The following is a 13,849-nucleotide window of genomic DNA, read 5'->3' on the forward strand; positions in this document are numbered from 1 at the left end:
AATTGAAACTCATTTTATGAATGCCACAGAACATATTATTTTCAGAAAATGTAAGCTTTCTGCTTTATTGTTGGACAATGCTATGTAGATTTGCTAAAATTAATTCAGTTAAATTCCCAGAAATGTTCACATGTGCTGAAATTGTAAAAAAAAAAAATTGAAGTAGATAACCATTTTGATTGACACTGTATAATGGAAGTTACAGTATTGATTTTAGAATGCTCTAAATGTTCAAAGTTGCATGGCATGTGTTAAAAAAAGTTTCTTTTATTCCTTTTCTGCACCACAAAAATGGCTATTTGTCCTAGTTCCTGTTGGATTTTGTTTCTTGACAGTGCCTAAACCAGATATTGGAGCTTTCAACCATCCATCTGAGATTGGTGCTTAATAACAGGTGACATTTTTTTGAAGCACACTTGTTTGTGATTAATTCTGGGTGGCTTATTTAACTAGCCAGTTTTTTCCCTGTCACTACCCAGTTCAGTATGTTAGATGAGGTGGTACTTGCTATACCCAGTTCAGTATGTTAGGTGAGGTGGTACTTGCTATTGTTCTCTCTCCATGACAACAGTACAGAAATGGAGAGGATTTTTGCTTACCAGCTACAGTCTTATATTTGATAAACAGAATATATCAAGCAGAAGATTCTGTCTTCCTCTCCAAACTGTCTTTTCTCTGCCAATATATCTGTTGTCTTATGTAATGTTTCCTCTTGCCGTAACTTTCTCTTTATGGTATTAAACATGTCTCTTGATTACATACAAAATTATTACTTTCTTTCACTTAAATGCAGACAAAAATGCCTCTCTCTCTTTTCTACCATGAAATGGTGTTAGCAATATACCAGCATATGAATTGTGTGACTGAATGTAAATGTCGTGTGACTAGGGCCTCCCGGCAGGTAGACCATTCGCCGGGTGAAAGTCTTTCGATTTGACACCACTTCGGCGACTTGTGTGTCGATGGGGATGAAATGATGATGATTAGGACAAAAAACAACACCAAGTCCCCGAGCAGAGAAAGTATTCGACTCAGCTGGGAATTGAACGCTTAGGATTGACATTCAGTCGCGCTGACCACTCAGCTTAAAGCTCCTGAGAATTGTTTAGATTGTCTGTAGGTAGGCAACATTTTTTTTATGTTTATTCCTGAAGTAATATTACAATAGTACATATTGTTGACCTTCATTCCTTTCCATTCTTGTGTCGAGAATACATGAGCGTCGAGTTCGAGTCCACAATGTGTGTGTTTCTTGCTTGCAGATTTTTCTCTATTCATTGAGTCAGACAGATCTACCCTAATCTGCTTTGATGTATAAAAGCATTGCCATTCCATTTTTCTTTGTATCGCATAAATAATGGATTGGAAATATGGAGAAGATCCAATGAATTGTTAAGAGTTTCTCTGCAGTTTCATTTAGTAAGCACAAAAGTGTTGTACAACTGCAGTAGCAGAAACTAAAAGAGAGACATTAGTGTATCATAGTACTTTTTTCCCCTCCCCTGAGACTGCAAAGCCATAGAAGACTTAATCAATATATTGCTTCCTTCTACATACATCTCACAAAAAGGCCATGAGAATTGGAGGCATTTGAGCTCAAATGGTCACTTATTAAAACTCATTGTTTCCACTCATCATTTGTGACTGTACAAGGATAGGGAGAGGGCAGGAGTGTTAATGGTGCATAAAGTACCGCCCCACACAGACACAGTAAGGCAACATTGCGGAGTGTAGATGGACAGACGTAGAAAAGGACATTCCCAGTGTTATGAATTCTCTCGTCCTCCCCTCTAATCCACCTAATGCCTTTGAGAGATATATGTAAACGACATTCAGTCTTTTGTCTTAGTTTCTGTTTCAGAAGACAGAATTCAGATGTGTTGTCCATTACCTTTGACCAATTTTGAGGATATGATTAACTGCGGTTTTTCTTCTGTGTGACAGTGATGCTCCTGGGTAACAGAAAGCATTCGATCTGTTGATTTTTGCCAGTTCTGTGTATGAAATTTCATTTTATCACTTGTGCTGCCAAGTATTGAACTTTTTCTTGTTTGTCATCAGTCCCCATATTCATCTTCTTTTCCTCAACTTTTGAAGTATCTTTATAGCCACCTGCACAGCAGTCTCAAAAAGAAGGGTGTATAAAATAACATCACGTGCAGATATTCCCATCTCATGAAAGTCTTCTCCAGTTTTAACCATTTTATGCCAAATATGGTCCAATTATGCCACAAAATTGCCATGAAACATGGTAAATACATTCTAACATTTTGCCTCTCAGCCCACTTAAGAGTATTGCCTGTGGTACTCCATCAGCAACATACGGTTCATAGACTTCATCACATTGCTCGTGTATATTTAATTGTGGTAGTTGATTTTTAAGTAATTAATGGTACTAGAATGTGGTGCAGTTCTTCCGTGTTATGTGGAGTACAGATTTCTTTTTCAAATAACCTTTTTGAAGGGTGTGGTAAATAAAAATAGGCCGTGATTCTTTTTGTATCCAATTTTCTGTGGTCCCATGCTTCCTTCATCCTCCAAGGAGTGTCATTCGTTTTCTCCACTTCCATTTCCTGACCTCTTTTTTTCTTTCTGTGTAATCCTCTCTTTATGTTGCTTCTCTAAAAAATGTTCTGTTACCTTTTGTGTCCGTTGTAATTCAAGTGTTTATCATATCTTTGTCATTTTCAGTGAACCAGGTTGGATTCGATTTGTAGCTATTTCGTTAGTTTAAGATCTCCTTGGTTAGTCTATTACTATCCATTCAGTGTGTGTGCCCAAATCACTGTAGTCTTCTTTTCATTATTACATCAGTTAGCTGTTTTCATTTTCCCATGAAGCTTTCTGTTTGATCGTAATTTCAGCTTTGTTGTTACTTTTAGGTCCTTGTATTTTTCTTTAGAGTTCTGTTGATTGTATGTGGAAAGCTTTGCCCTAGTTCGTGCCTCAAAGGTGGATACTTACCTTTTCATTAACATTGCTCTGCTGTTGAAACCAATAAACCTTGCCCCACATATTGATTCAAAGCACAATATAAATGGCTCTGAGCACTATGGGACTTAACTAAAGCACAATATATTTCCTCAGTTATATGCTTTCGTTGTTATGAATGAATATAAAATTGGTTTAGTAAAATTATGGAAAATCCAGGATGGAATGTAACAATATTAGAAAAGGAAAGTTGCTACTCACCATATAGCAGAGATGCTGAGTCGCAGGTAGGCACAACAAAAGACTCTCACAATTAAAGGTTTCAGCCATTAAGAGCTTTGTCAACAACACACACACACACACACACACACACACACACACACACACACTTTACAGTCTTTATCCTTTCTTCCTCAATTGCTCTTAACAACAGGTAATTTCTGTTAATGTCTCCATTTAAGGAATGGATCTTTAAATAGGCTTCCACTCACCATTGAGTAACATCAGAATGGTAAAAAGGGACATAAAACGTTGGAATGACTTGGATTTTTGCTTTTATGCTGTCTTTTGCTCTCAGTGCATCATCTCAAACATTTTCACAGGGTTTTTGGTTTAACCTGCATAGATGTATTCATTTGGCATTAGAAGACACTGAAGGGTATGTGTGCTTACTGACGAGGTGTGAGGTATGTGGGAAGTGCTTACTATAAGTGGCAGTTAGATTGGTTACTTTTACGTCTCTCTCTCTTTCTCTCTCTCTTAGCCTGTATGAAACCATTCTCCATCTTTTCCTATATCACAAATCATTTCATTGCTTTGTAAATTTTACACTCAGCTGCATCTATAATCTGTTTTCCATATTCTAGTCTTTGGTGTCCTCTACTCTTCTCCCCTCTCTGCCTAAAGTTTTCCACAGAATTCTTCCTGAGTACCTTGTACCTGGTGGTCTTCTACTTGGAAAATCTGTTTTGCTTTGGGATAATTGATTGCGTGCCTTTCTTTAGTCATTGTGTATAGTTACACTTTCTAGATAGAATAATTTTGCACCTATAAGCTTCTGTTGTTGCCAATGTTGACATTAAGCGAGTAACTGCTCTCCTGTCTATTATTTTTCTTTGTTTTATCAAACAATGGAAAATCCAGGATGGAATGTAACAATATTAGAGAATAAAAGTTGCTACACACCATATAGCGGAGATGCTGAGTTGCAGATAGGCACAATAGCTTCATTTATTCTTACATTATGAATTGCACAAAGTGTGCTCTCTTTTCAGCAATATTCAGAGTCATTCTTACTCCCATGAGAATTTTATTGTCTGACAGCCTCATCAGTGGTGTATGTTCCATGTGTGCTTTTCGTCCTCTGGAATTTTATTTCATTTACTTGATCATTCATCTTTGACACATGAGTTTAATGGCAGAGGTGGTAAGCCGCATCTCTTCCTTACATACTTCTTAACACAAACTTGTCTTTGCGCATCTTCTATTTTTTATTATACATATTTGCATTTTGTAAAGACCAGATTATTTTTATGCCTCTGCACTTTCGTCACACATGCCTGAAGATTAAGAAAATACTATTTCCCTTGTTGAAAGCGTTCTGTAAGCCTGCCATAGATTAGAAAAGTATCCCAATTCTTTCCCTTATGAAATTTAAGTGCTGTTCAATAAGCAATGCAACACTTTTTTTTTCTGAGAGCAGGTTAGTTTTATTCAGTTTTCCAGTACACCATATTATTCTCCAGTCTTCTGGTTACAAAATCCTATTTTTCAACATAATCTCGGTTCAGTACAGTGGCCTGATGCCACATTATTGGGAGGGCGTGCCATGGTACCGCTCTACCGGACAACATTGGAGCCGTCTTTCTGTATCAGTAACCTCCTCATCATCCACTTACTACTTCATGTGGAGAGCATTATTCATTGGGCCAAATGGATGGAAGTCGGAAAATGTGAGATTCAGGCCATAGGGTGGACGAGGAGGAATAGTCCAGCTACGTTCTGTGAACTCTTCTCGGGTGCACAGATTTGTGTGAGGCATTGCGTTGTCACAGAGAAGGAGAAGTTTGTTTGCATCCTTGTGATGACGAAGAGGCTGAAGCCATTTCTTCAGTTTCCTGAGGGCTGCACAGTTCACTTCAGAATTGGTCATTGCACCAGGAGAGAGAGAACATCAAACAGAATAACCTCTTCAGAGTCCCAAAATACCGTCACCGTGACTTTACTGGTTGAAGGTGCATTTTTAACATTTTCTTCGGAGCAGAGGTGGTGTGGTGCCCCTCCGGGATTTGCTGTTTTGTTTCTGTTTGAAGTGATGATGTTTGACCAAAAAAGATGTTGTCACAATCAGCCCTGTAACACGCAAGCAAATTGTGCACTAAAGGTCCTGTGTTGCTCTTTATGGTCTTCCGTTGGGGATGCAGGAAACCCAGTGGACACACACCTCCGAGAACCCCAACTGGTCAATGAGTGTCTCAGTACCACCAACAGAGACTTCCAGTTGAGCAATGAGGTGTTTGATTGTGATCCATCAGTCGCCTCGAATGAGTGTGTCTGCACGTTCCAACATTGCAGGAGTCACAGCTGTGGTAACTGGTCGTCATGCTGGAGATCAGACAGGTTTGCGTGACCTTGTTGCGATGATAATAGGTGCCTTGCCCAATGTCTCACTGTCAGGTCCCTGTAGACATCCTGCAAGGGCCTATGAATACTTGCCATGCTCTGGTTTCCACCAAAAGGAACTCAAGTTACAGCTATCTGCTTGGAGCACCTATAGTACAGACACCATTTTGAAGGTTACATATAGTGCCACCACCAGTCGGAACTTCATGAAACTATATTGGCTGAAGTGGGAATGTTTCATGATGTCCCCAACAAAATCCACATTTTTCAACCAAAATGGCTGAGAAAAAAAGGTGTTGTATTACTTATTGCATGCCCCTCATACTTCTCAAATATATTTTCCTGTCCTGAAACCACAGTCACCAAAGCCAATAATGTCTTAAGTTTTTTTAATTTCTGCTCTCTGGACTGTGCTTTAGAAGGGTCAATAGCTTTGACAGTTACTCACTTCACTTCTTTGGTAATGGGATGGCTTTCCCTGTAAATCTGATAATAATCTACCCGTTTCATAGATATTTGACACTAGCTCAAATAATTTTCTAGTTCTTGTGTATTTCACACATTTCAGAAGCTCTGAAGGTGTGTATTGACTTCTGAATTGCTTGATCTCGGATCATTCATTGCCCTCTCCAACTCTGGCTTCATTTCTAGATCACACATTTTTCCCATCAATTTCCACCTCATCACACTTCATGGCAGATGTTCTGTCATCCAGGCATTTGACACATTCCTTCTTTGTAGTTGCTAATTAAAGGTGTTTCCCATCTGCATGTCATAGATTGGCACCTTTACTTTTGCCTTATCTAAAATTGTGCCTAATCTTTCTGTATAACATGTCTGCAAACTTTTAGAGCTAGTGGATTCTTTTTCTGGTGGAAGGATTGAAGGGGAAAGAAGAGGGACGAAGGTAAAGGATTTCTGGTGAATAAGTCTACCCTGATCCGTGGTTATGGGTGACTTTCTTGAAGTCTATCCTTTCCCTAAACATCACCAAACATATTCCTTTCACCCCTCTTCCTTCCCCTTCAACTGTTCTGCTAGGAGGAGGAGCCACTGGCTGCAGAAGTTTGCAAACTGTAATACCATTTATACGTATGTTCTCATGCCACTGCTGAGTGAGTAGATTTTTTAATTTATCCAATTACATTGTATTTTCAAAATCTGACTCTTTTTTGGTTGATGTATATCATGTCAATTTTTTCTACAGTCTATGAAAAGGTTTCTAACATACAGGATGTCAGAGGAAGTAGCACCAGTTGAAATTCATCATCACTCGTACAGGGTGTGATAAGCAAGGTAGTGTGTAGGCAACTCTGTGAAAGCAAAGAACTGTGAGACTCAGTTGTTGTTTCCTACTGGTATCTTGGTCGGGGAAATTGCAATAGACCTTTCAGATTAAGGCTCAGAGTTTTCAGCACAGTTAACCTAATTGAGTTCATTGTTTGCCTATATACTGTTCACTGACAAATAAATTTTCTGCAGCCATTGCATTTCGAAATTTTTGGCTGTGCATCTCATTATGCTGATTTTGCTAGCTCCGGTTTCCATCTTGTTTTATCTGCAGAAGCCCTTGTTCGGTCAACATACTTGCAATGCTGAAAGATTGTGTAAGCCTTTCATGTGCTGATTTCAAACATAGCAGGCAGACTGCACAAAATTTGTACGAATTGTGTTGTGAATGTTTCAATTTTTTGGCATAATATATTGAAGTAGTTGAGAGGTTGCTGCAGTTGTTTTTTGAACAGTATTTGTAACAACTATGTTTTCTCTGCTTGTAGCTTTAGGGAAACATACTTTTACCCAATCATAATATTTGCGTTGCTGCTTCAGTGCTCAGTCTGTAAATAAATTTGACAATAAGATTTAATAGTATGGATAAAAAAATCTACTCGCCAAGTGGTGACAAGAGAACACACATACATGTATTAAAAAGGTTTTACTTATGCAAGCAATCTGAGCCTAAGGCTCCTTCTTCCAGCAGAGGGGTTGGAGGGGAAGGAAGAGGAGTGAAGGGAAGGTAACTGGAGAGCTTTAGGAAAAAGGAGTAGAGTTCGGAAAAGTCGCTCAAAACCCTGGGTCAGGATAGACTTACCTGACGGGATGAGAAGGAAAGACTGATGAATAATAATATATAGATCTACCCCCTTCCCTATTTGTAGTCGAATTGAATCACCTCTAAAATGGACAAATACTCAACAATAGTACTCATTTCTACAGGAGACAAATTATGCCAACAAAAATAAGTTCGCACAGAATACTTGAAATGCAGCATAACAAATGAGAAATGAAATGTGAGATTCAATCATTCTACAACACTGTTTATTTTCAGTTGCCTAAAGTGTTAATCCGAAGTGGTAAGAGTTTCTCAAGTCAGCCACAGGGAGCTGTGAGGGCTAACATATTGTTTTCATTGAGTTTGCTTATGTTATCAGCACTTAAGAACTGTAAGTTGCTGTAATTTATAATGGATACAAATTACAGCCATGACTGTCGAGAAATTTAGCTGTACGAGTTTGTGACACACAGTTTGTTCGCGCAGAAAATAGGACATTAATCTTAAGTTGCTGGTGATTCATGAAACAGAGGCCACAGACAACTGTGCATTAGGAATGACATTCAGTGTCACAGATGTGAATGTTCATAGATGGCATTAGATAAATAACAAATTAAATAAAACCAGTTATACACGCCAGCCAGAGGGGATCAGGGGATAAAAGCAGGGTAGGTTTCCTGAATTTGAGTGCCGTGTTGGTCAGTACTTGCAAGAGAAACACAGTGAAGATTTCTTGAATATTTGATGAACTACCGAAGTGAAGGTGTTGGAGATAAGAGGAATTCTACTCATGTATGTGTCACGAAATTCAAAGCAGGTACAGTGAATGCCTGTATGTGAGGAAAATGAAAAGGGCTGGGTTTACGTTATGGTGCAGAACACCAGCTCAGTGACTTCCAGATCTGTTTTATGAGAAACTATTTGCATTTCGGTGTCATGTAAAGGATCTGTACAAACAGCATGACTATTTATTTGTTAGACTGTATGTGCAATGGAGATCAGACACCGGTCTATTTTGATATGCCGTGAAACACTACTGTTAACATGAAGGACATCAGAAGTATTGCTTTAAGATTTTCTGACAGTGAAAACGCCAGAATAACAGTAAAGCTGGGTGCACTAGTAGATACAAAGAACTGATGGAACTAGGTCTTTGTGATGAGTACATTTTGTGGGATTGCCTCAGAAAATAAATAGAAGTATGTAAAGTACAACAAATTTCTAATGTTTTCATCTCCAAAATAACCAATGACATGTAGAGTTATTGATGCTGAAGTAAGTGCTTGAGATGATGTATAATATATGATTTTCAAGTTGTAGAATTAGTGTCACGTATATATGATTTTCAAGTTGTAGAATTAGTGTCGCGTATTTCCTTTCCCCTGGTGCTGGTGTTACTGATTGTGGTGTATCAGGTCTTGTACAGAATTGAATGATTGGTGGACCATTTGCCGAGACACTGATTAGTAATACTTTTGAATATTTCATTTATTGTACCTCCTGTTTTTGCAGCTCTGTTGGACTTGGTTATGATGCTTGAATTATGAGCAGTGACCACTGTTTGTGCTTTCAGTGTATCATGTGAGAATTCATCAAACATGTGGCAACAGTAATTGCGTTACGGCTATCTTCCAGGGGTTTAAGTAAATGTAATGTTCACATCTCTGACTCAACGAGGACTTTCCACAACAGGTAACGTCACCGAGGTCAGGCCGCGGCAGAGGTCAAACTTCTCCCAGAGGGGGCGGTGTGAACCGAGGTGTGACGTCACAAGCAGGTGGCAGTGGTGGAAACATGGAAATAGGCATGCTGCCACCAATGTGGAAAGACAAGGACGGGGCTTCCACTACAAAAGTCCTCAGCAGCCCGGGAGCCGCACCTGCACTCCAGTCTACACCGTCGAGGGGACCCGGCAGGTTACCGCGTGGGGGCAAGGGCGGTGGCCAGGTGGCGGTCCCTCCAAAGTGAGTACCTTTGTGTTATCTGATTCTTCTATATGTATCAGTGGAAAAATAATCTGTAGGTGGGCTGCTGGACACGTACTGTGCAGCTCTCAACCAGAGACTGGTGAATTAGTGTGTGGGGATGTGAAATTGTAACGTGTTTGTAATGTGCTAGTTATCATTACATCTGTCATAGTGGTTTTGTAGGAGATGACTAAAAATGAAGAGGGGATGGGATTTTAATAGATGCTGCACATTGTGTGACAATTGATAAATGAGCTTCTGTGTTGTGCTTTTTGTGTTTTTATTGAGTAGAGTTGTTTTTTCTGCCTAAGTCATCACAAAGGTAACATTCAACACGATTTCACTTATCTGTTCCTTAACGGACACACAAACGATGAATGTCCCATGCGTTCGTAAAATGCACAAATTTTAGAAAAGGAAAAACAGAATTTTAGCTTATTCTTACAAAGGAATTGACTCTAAGATAAATCAGCAGTGCAGTACACAGTTTTTGGTGGCCTGTATGTGAGAGATATGTCATTTTCATGTTCAGTACCTTGTATTGATTCTTCTTATGCTCTGGTAGATGTGCTGTTCCTTGTTTGGGTCACCCGTATTTGCAGAGCTGTTCCTGGTTTTAAAAAAATGTTTGCTTTCCATCTGTTCACACCAGTGAGACAGCTAAAATACTAAACTTACCGTTTTTTAAAAGAAGGGGGAGGGAGAGATTCACTTTACTGCTCGACCATCATACTTTCTTTGTGCATCCTTCTGCTATCTGTAACAGTGCTGAATCTCTAGTCACATGAAATTTTAATCCTAACTCTCCACCATTTTTCGAACACTGATTCTTAGCCTGCAAGTATCCTCTAGATCTTCCGTCCACGATCATGTCCTGCGGAACGCCTGCCGTATGCCCAAACAATCATTCAAGTGTGAGAGTTTCAGTTCCTACTGTTGTCACTCTGGTTATATTTCGTAGTCTGCTTCTTCTACTACTTTATGCAACTGTGGCACTAAACCACAAACTCCCCCATTACATGTCCTTTATAACTGACTCACTCTAATTACTCGGTGAAGAATAGCGTGTTGCAATCTGTTGTTAATCTGCATACATTGCTGCAGATTTTTGTCTCGGTATGTTATGACTCTCGCTTTAAATTTTGAATGTGTGTCATTCAAAATTAGTTTGTGCTGTTGTTGTAAGTGATCATCGAGGAGGACATTGTGGGAATTCTACATGACCGCAAGCGCATCACAGAAGTTGTTTGCCATTTGCCCCCCTCTGATTTTAAACCGTGTGTCGAGCATGTATTAGTCTTCCGTGGTTAACTGTGATGAGTGCCTTTGCAGTCTAGTTTTGTTGTTGTCTTATTATGGAGGGCTGTTGAATGGAAGGAAGTGTAAGAGTGAAACCCATAGCCTACCCTCATATAGCACTGAGTAGCGTAGCTGAACTTCGCAATTCTCTCTCTGACCAGTCGCAGTTGACAGTGGCTTAACTTGTTTGATCGAGTACACAATGAAGACAGGTTTGAAATTTAGTGTAGGGATTTGGTGCATAGTTCGATGATCGAGTGCCACTTTTCCTCCCATTATCGTACAAATACTAGCGATGAATATTTTTTCTCTAACCAAATTGAGAATTGCAGTGTTGGATGTAAACACTGCTGCAGTAGGATACATAGTGCCCCATCAAGTATACGCTGTGCTTGCTTCCCTCGCCTTTTTACAAGGAGGAGATACCGTGTGAATACTAGTTTACTAGTTGTATATTCAGCAATTTAATACATTGTAGGCATTAGTTTTTTGACGATTTTATTGATGTCTAAAATACGGTAGTTAATTTTATTTGTAGAGCATTATTTAATTCAGATTGCCAGCAGAAAATATACCCATAACATTGAAATTATGCGCACTTTGGTTCTGAAAATATTTGTTAGGTGATAAAACACCGTTAGTAGAGAATGCTATATAAAGGGAGGTATGTTGTACAAAGCCTTTTGCATATTCATTCTACACTTCAGATTTTAGAGTGTACGAAGTGCCAGTGTTGCTTTTGATAGTATTTAGTGTGCGATTATATTTGTTATTGTGTAAGTGGATCAGTGCTATCCAAAGTTTCATAAGTCATGCAATCTTAATTCACAAATATTCTCATAATTTGTAGTTAGATTTAACTCGGTGATTAATTTTGGTTCTTTTTGTTTTATATCAGCTGTATTGCTTACATTCTAAAGACGTTTTGTATAGTTCAATACACTGAACACAGTAATTAAAAAAAAATACACTGTCAACATTTTTTCTTTGTCAGAGACAGTTTCTTGGTATGAAGTTCAGTCTCAAATGTTTCAGCATCCTGTCCATCGTATAAATTTGAGATTGTTTACCACACACACTTTTAGCATGAAACAAAAAATTGAGAGTTGTGATAACTGTTAAAAGTTCAGTGTGGCTGCTGTATAAAAACAGAACTTCCTTTTTTGACTAAAAGTCTCACCAATTTTGTTTTACTAAATTTATAAGCTTCTGGTATATTTTGAGCTCTGTATGCAGTAGGCTATCAATTATTGTCAGATATATGGGTGCATACTGTGCTTAGGAATGATTTCGTACATACTGACACATGGTGGAACATTATACAAATCGTTCCCTTTCCTTTGGATGCATCAGTTGTGGTGGTACCCCCTTTTGTTAAATTCTTTAGTACAGCTTTGATGCAGAACAAATATAAGTGGAATCTCTTGTAGCTGCATTCTCTTTGAAAGTTTTGTGAGATTTAAAAATTTCATAGCAGAAAATTGCCAACATAGTGAGACTAACAGTAGATATCTAGCTTCACTTGTAAAGATATAAATAAATTATAAAGACAGCCATTTTATATTGAAGTATGATAATACTATATGTGTGAACAATTTACCATAGCATTTGTCTGATGGTTAATGCTGAATTATTTTTGTCTTAAAATCTCTCTTCTGCCTTTAAGTATATTTAAAAACTACCAGTAAGTTTTTAGTAGGTTGTGTTTATTTGTATTCACTGGCACTCGATTGGTAAATAAATGAGGTACTGCATATCAGCTGATTTCTCCATGCCCAAAGCTAATCAGACCTGTTGTTATAACACAGAATTGCTTTCTCTTTAAGTCCACTGTCTCAGTTCTGTATCTTTGTCGAATGTGACTTTCCAGTTCCTTTCATTCACGTGTGCATTATTTAACGGTCCAATTTTACTTTGCATGGAAAATGTGGTCTTACCTACGCGCATTAAAAAGTATTGGATCGGTTATGTCTAGCTCAGTGTACATATTCTGTTTAGAGTTATCCTTTCACACTCATCCTCCGTGTTTCCACCTTTCGTTCCTACGTTCCCTCGAGATCTGAAATTCAGGGGAACGGACCAGCGACGTGCCAGCGCCGAACAGAACCCCCGGTTTACAGGGTTTGCACAGTAAATGCAGGAGCGACAGCCACAGCGACGGTGACTGTGACCACCGGTGAAACAGTTTTGGGACCGGCAAAGAAGTACGGAGTCTGTACCATCCAGTGCCCAGGTTTGCTGGGGACGGTGCCATCGCTGCAGTGCCAACTCTGTCTCTGCCTGTACCACTCGGAGTGTGTGGGCCTTGGGTCTATTAACACCAGCATGCGTAACTACATCTGTAAGGTTAGTTAAGACTCCTTACTCTTTACGTTGTGTAGTTTTGAGAGTGAAACTGTAGTTTTGAGTGTGAAGCAATAATATTATTCTTTCATTTAGCACTGAAAGGTGTGCCAGAATGTATTATCTTCCTGATATTAAATGGATGTGCTAGGCTGAGGCCTAGGAAGTGGATGAGAGAACAAGTGACTATAGCTTTGGTTTCGTCTGTGATGTGAGATCAGATGGCTTTTAGTATTGTACATTAGACTGAGCTTGGCACATGTCATCTGTCAGGAGGGTCCAGTAAGTTTCTAAGCTTAGCTTAGTGTTTACTTTTTATATTCGTATAATGGACCACATATAGGTTGCTCTTCTTTGATAATGATGTAATTGTAGCTTGCTACATGCATAGTTTTTAAACGGTATATAATTTGAAATGACTGTATCTACTGTAGATTTAAAGAGAAGTGCTGATGTGATGCCATCATTCAGTTTTACATTCTCGCATTCTGGCTGCACCGTAGGTGTGTGTGTGTGTGTGTGTGTGTGTGTGTGTGTGTGTAGATAAATATATTATGCAGTGTATCTGAGAGTGATTGATCCTCCAGATTGCAATTGAGAGTATACCTTGGCTTGTGGTGACTGACAAACAGGT

General features: G+C 38.9%; 1 protein-coding gene across 3 annotated transcripts in view; it reads left to right on the plus strand.

The window, feature by feature from the left end:
• The window catches only part of LOC124717381, a 184,658-nt gene that overhangs the window by 95,218 nt on the left and 75,591 nt on the right, over window positions 1-13,849 (plus strand). For 2 of the 3 annotated variants that reach the window (XM_047244225.1, XM_047244226.1), the window contains exons 8-9: window positions 9,299-9,570; window positions 12,993-13,218. In XM_047244225.1, coding sequence (XP_047100181.1) covers window positions 9,299-9,570; window positions 12,993-13,218 — 498 coding nt within the window. The remainder of the gene's footprint in view (window positions 1-9,298; window positions 9,571-12,992; window positions 13,219-13,849) is intronic. The other variant, XM_047244227.1, reaches the window with a different exon arrangement.

Source organism: Schistocerca piceifrons, chromosome 9 (assembly GCF_021461385.2).
Source record: "Schistocerca piceifrons isolate TAMUIC-IGC-003096 chromosome 9, iqSchPice1.1, whole genome shotgun sequence".
Taxonomy (NCBI): Eukaryota; Metazoa; Arthropoda; class Insecta; order Orthoptera; family Acrididae; genus Schistocerca; species Schistocerca piceifrons.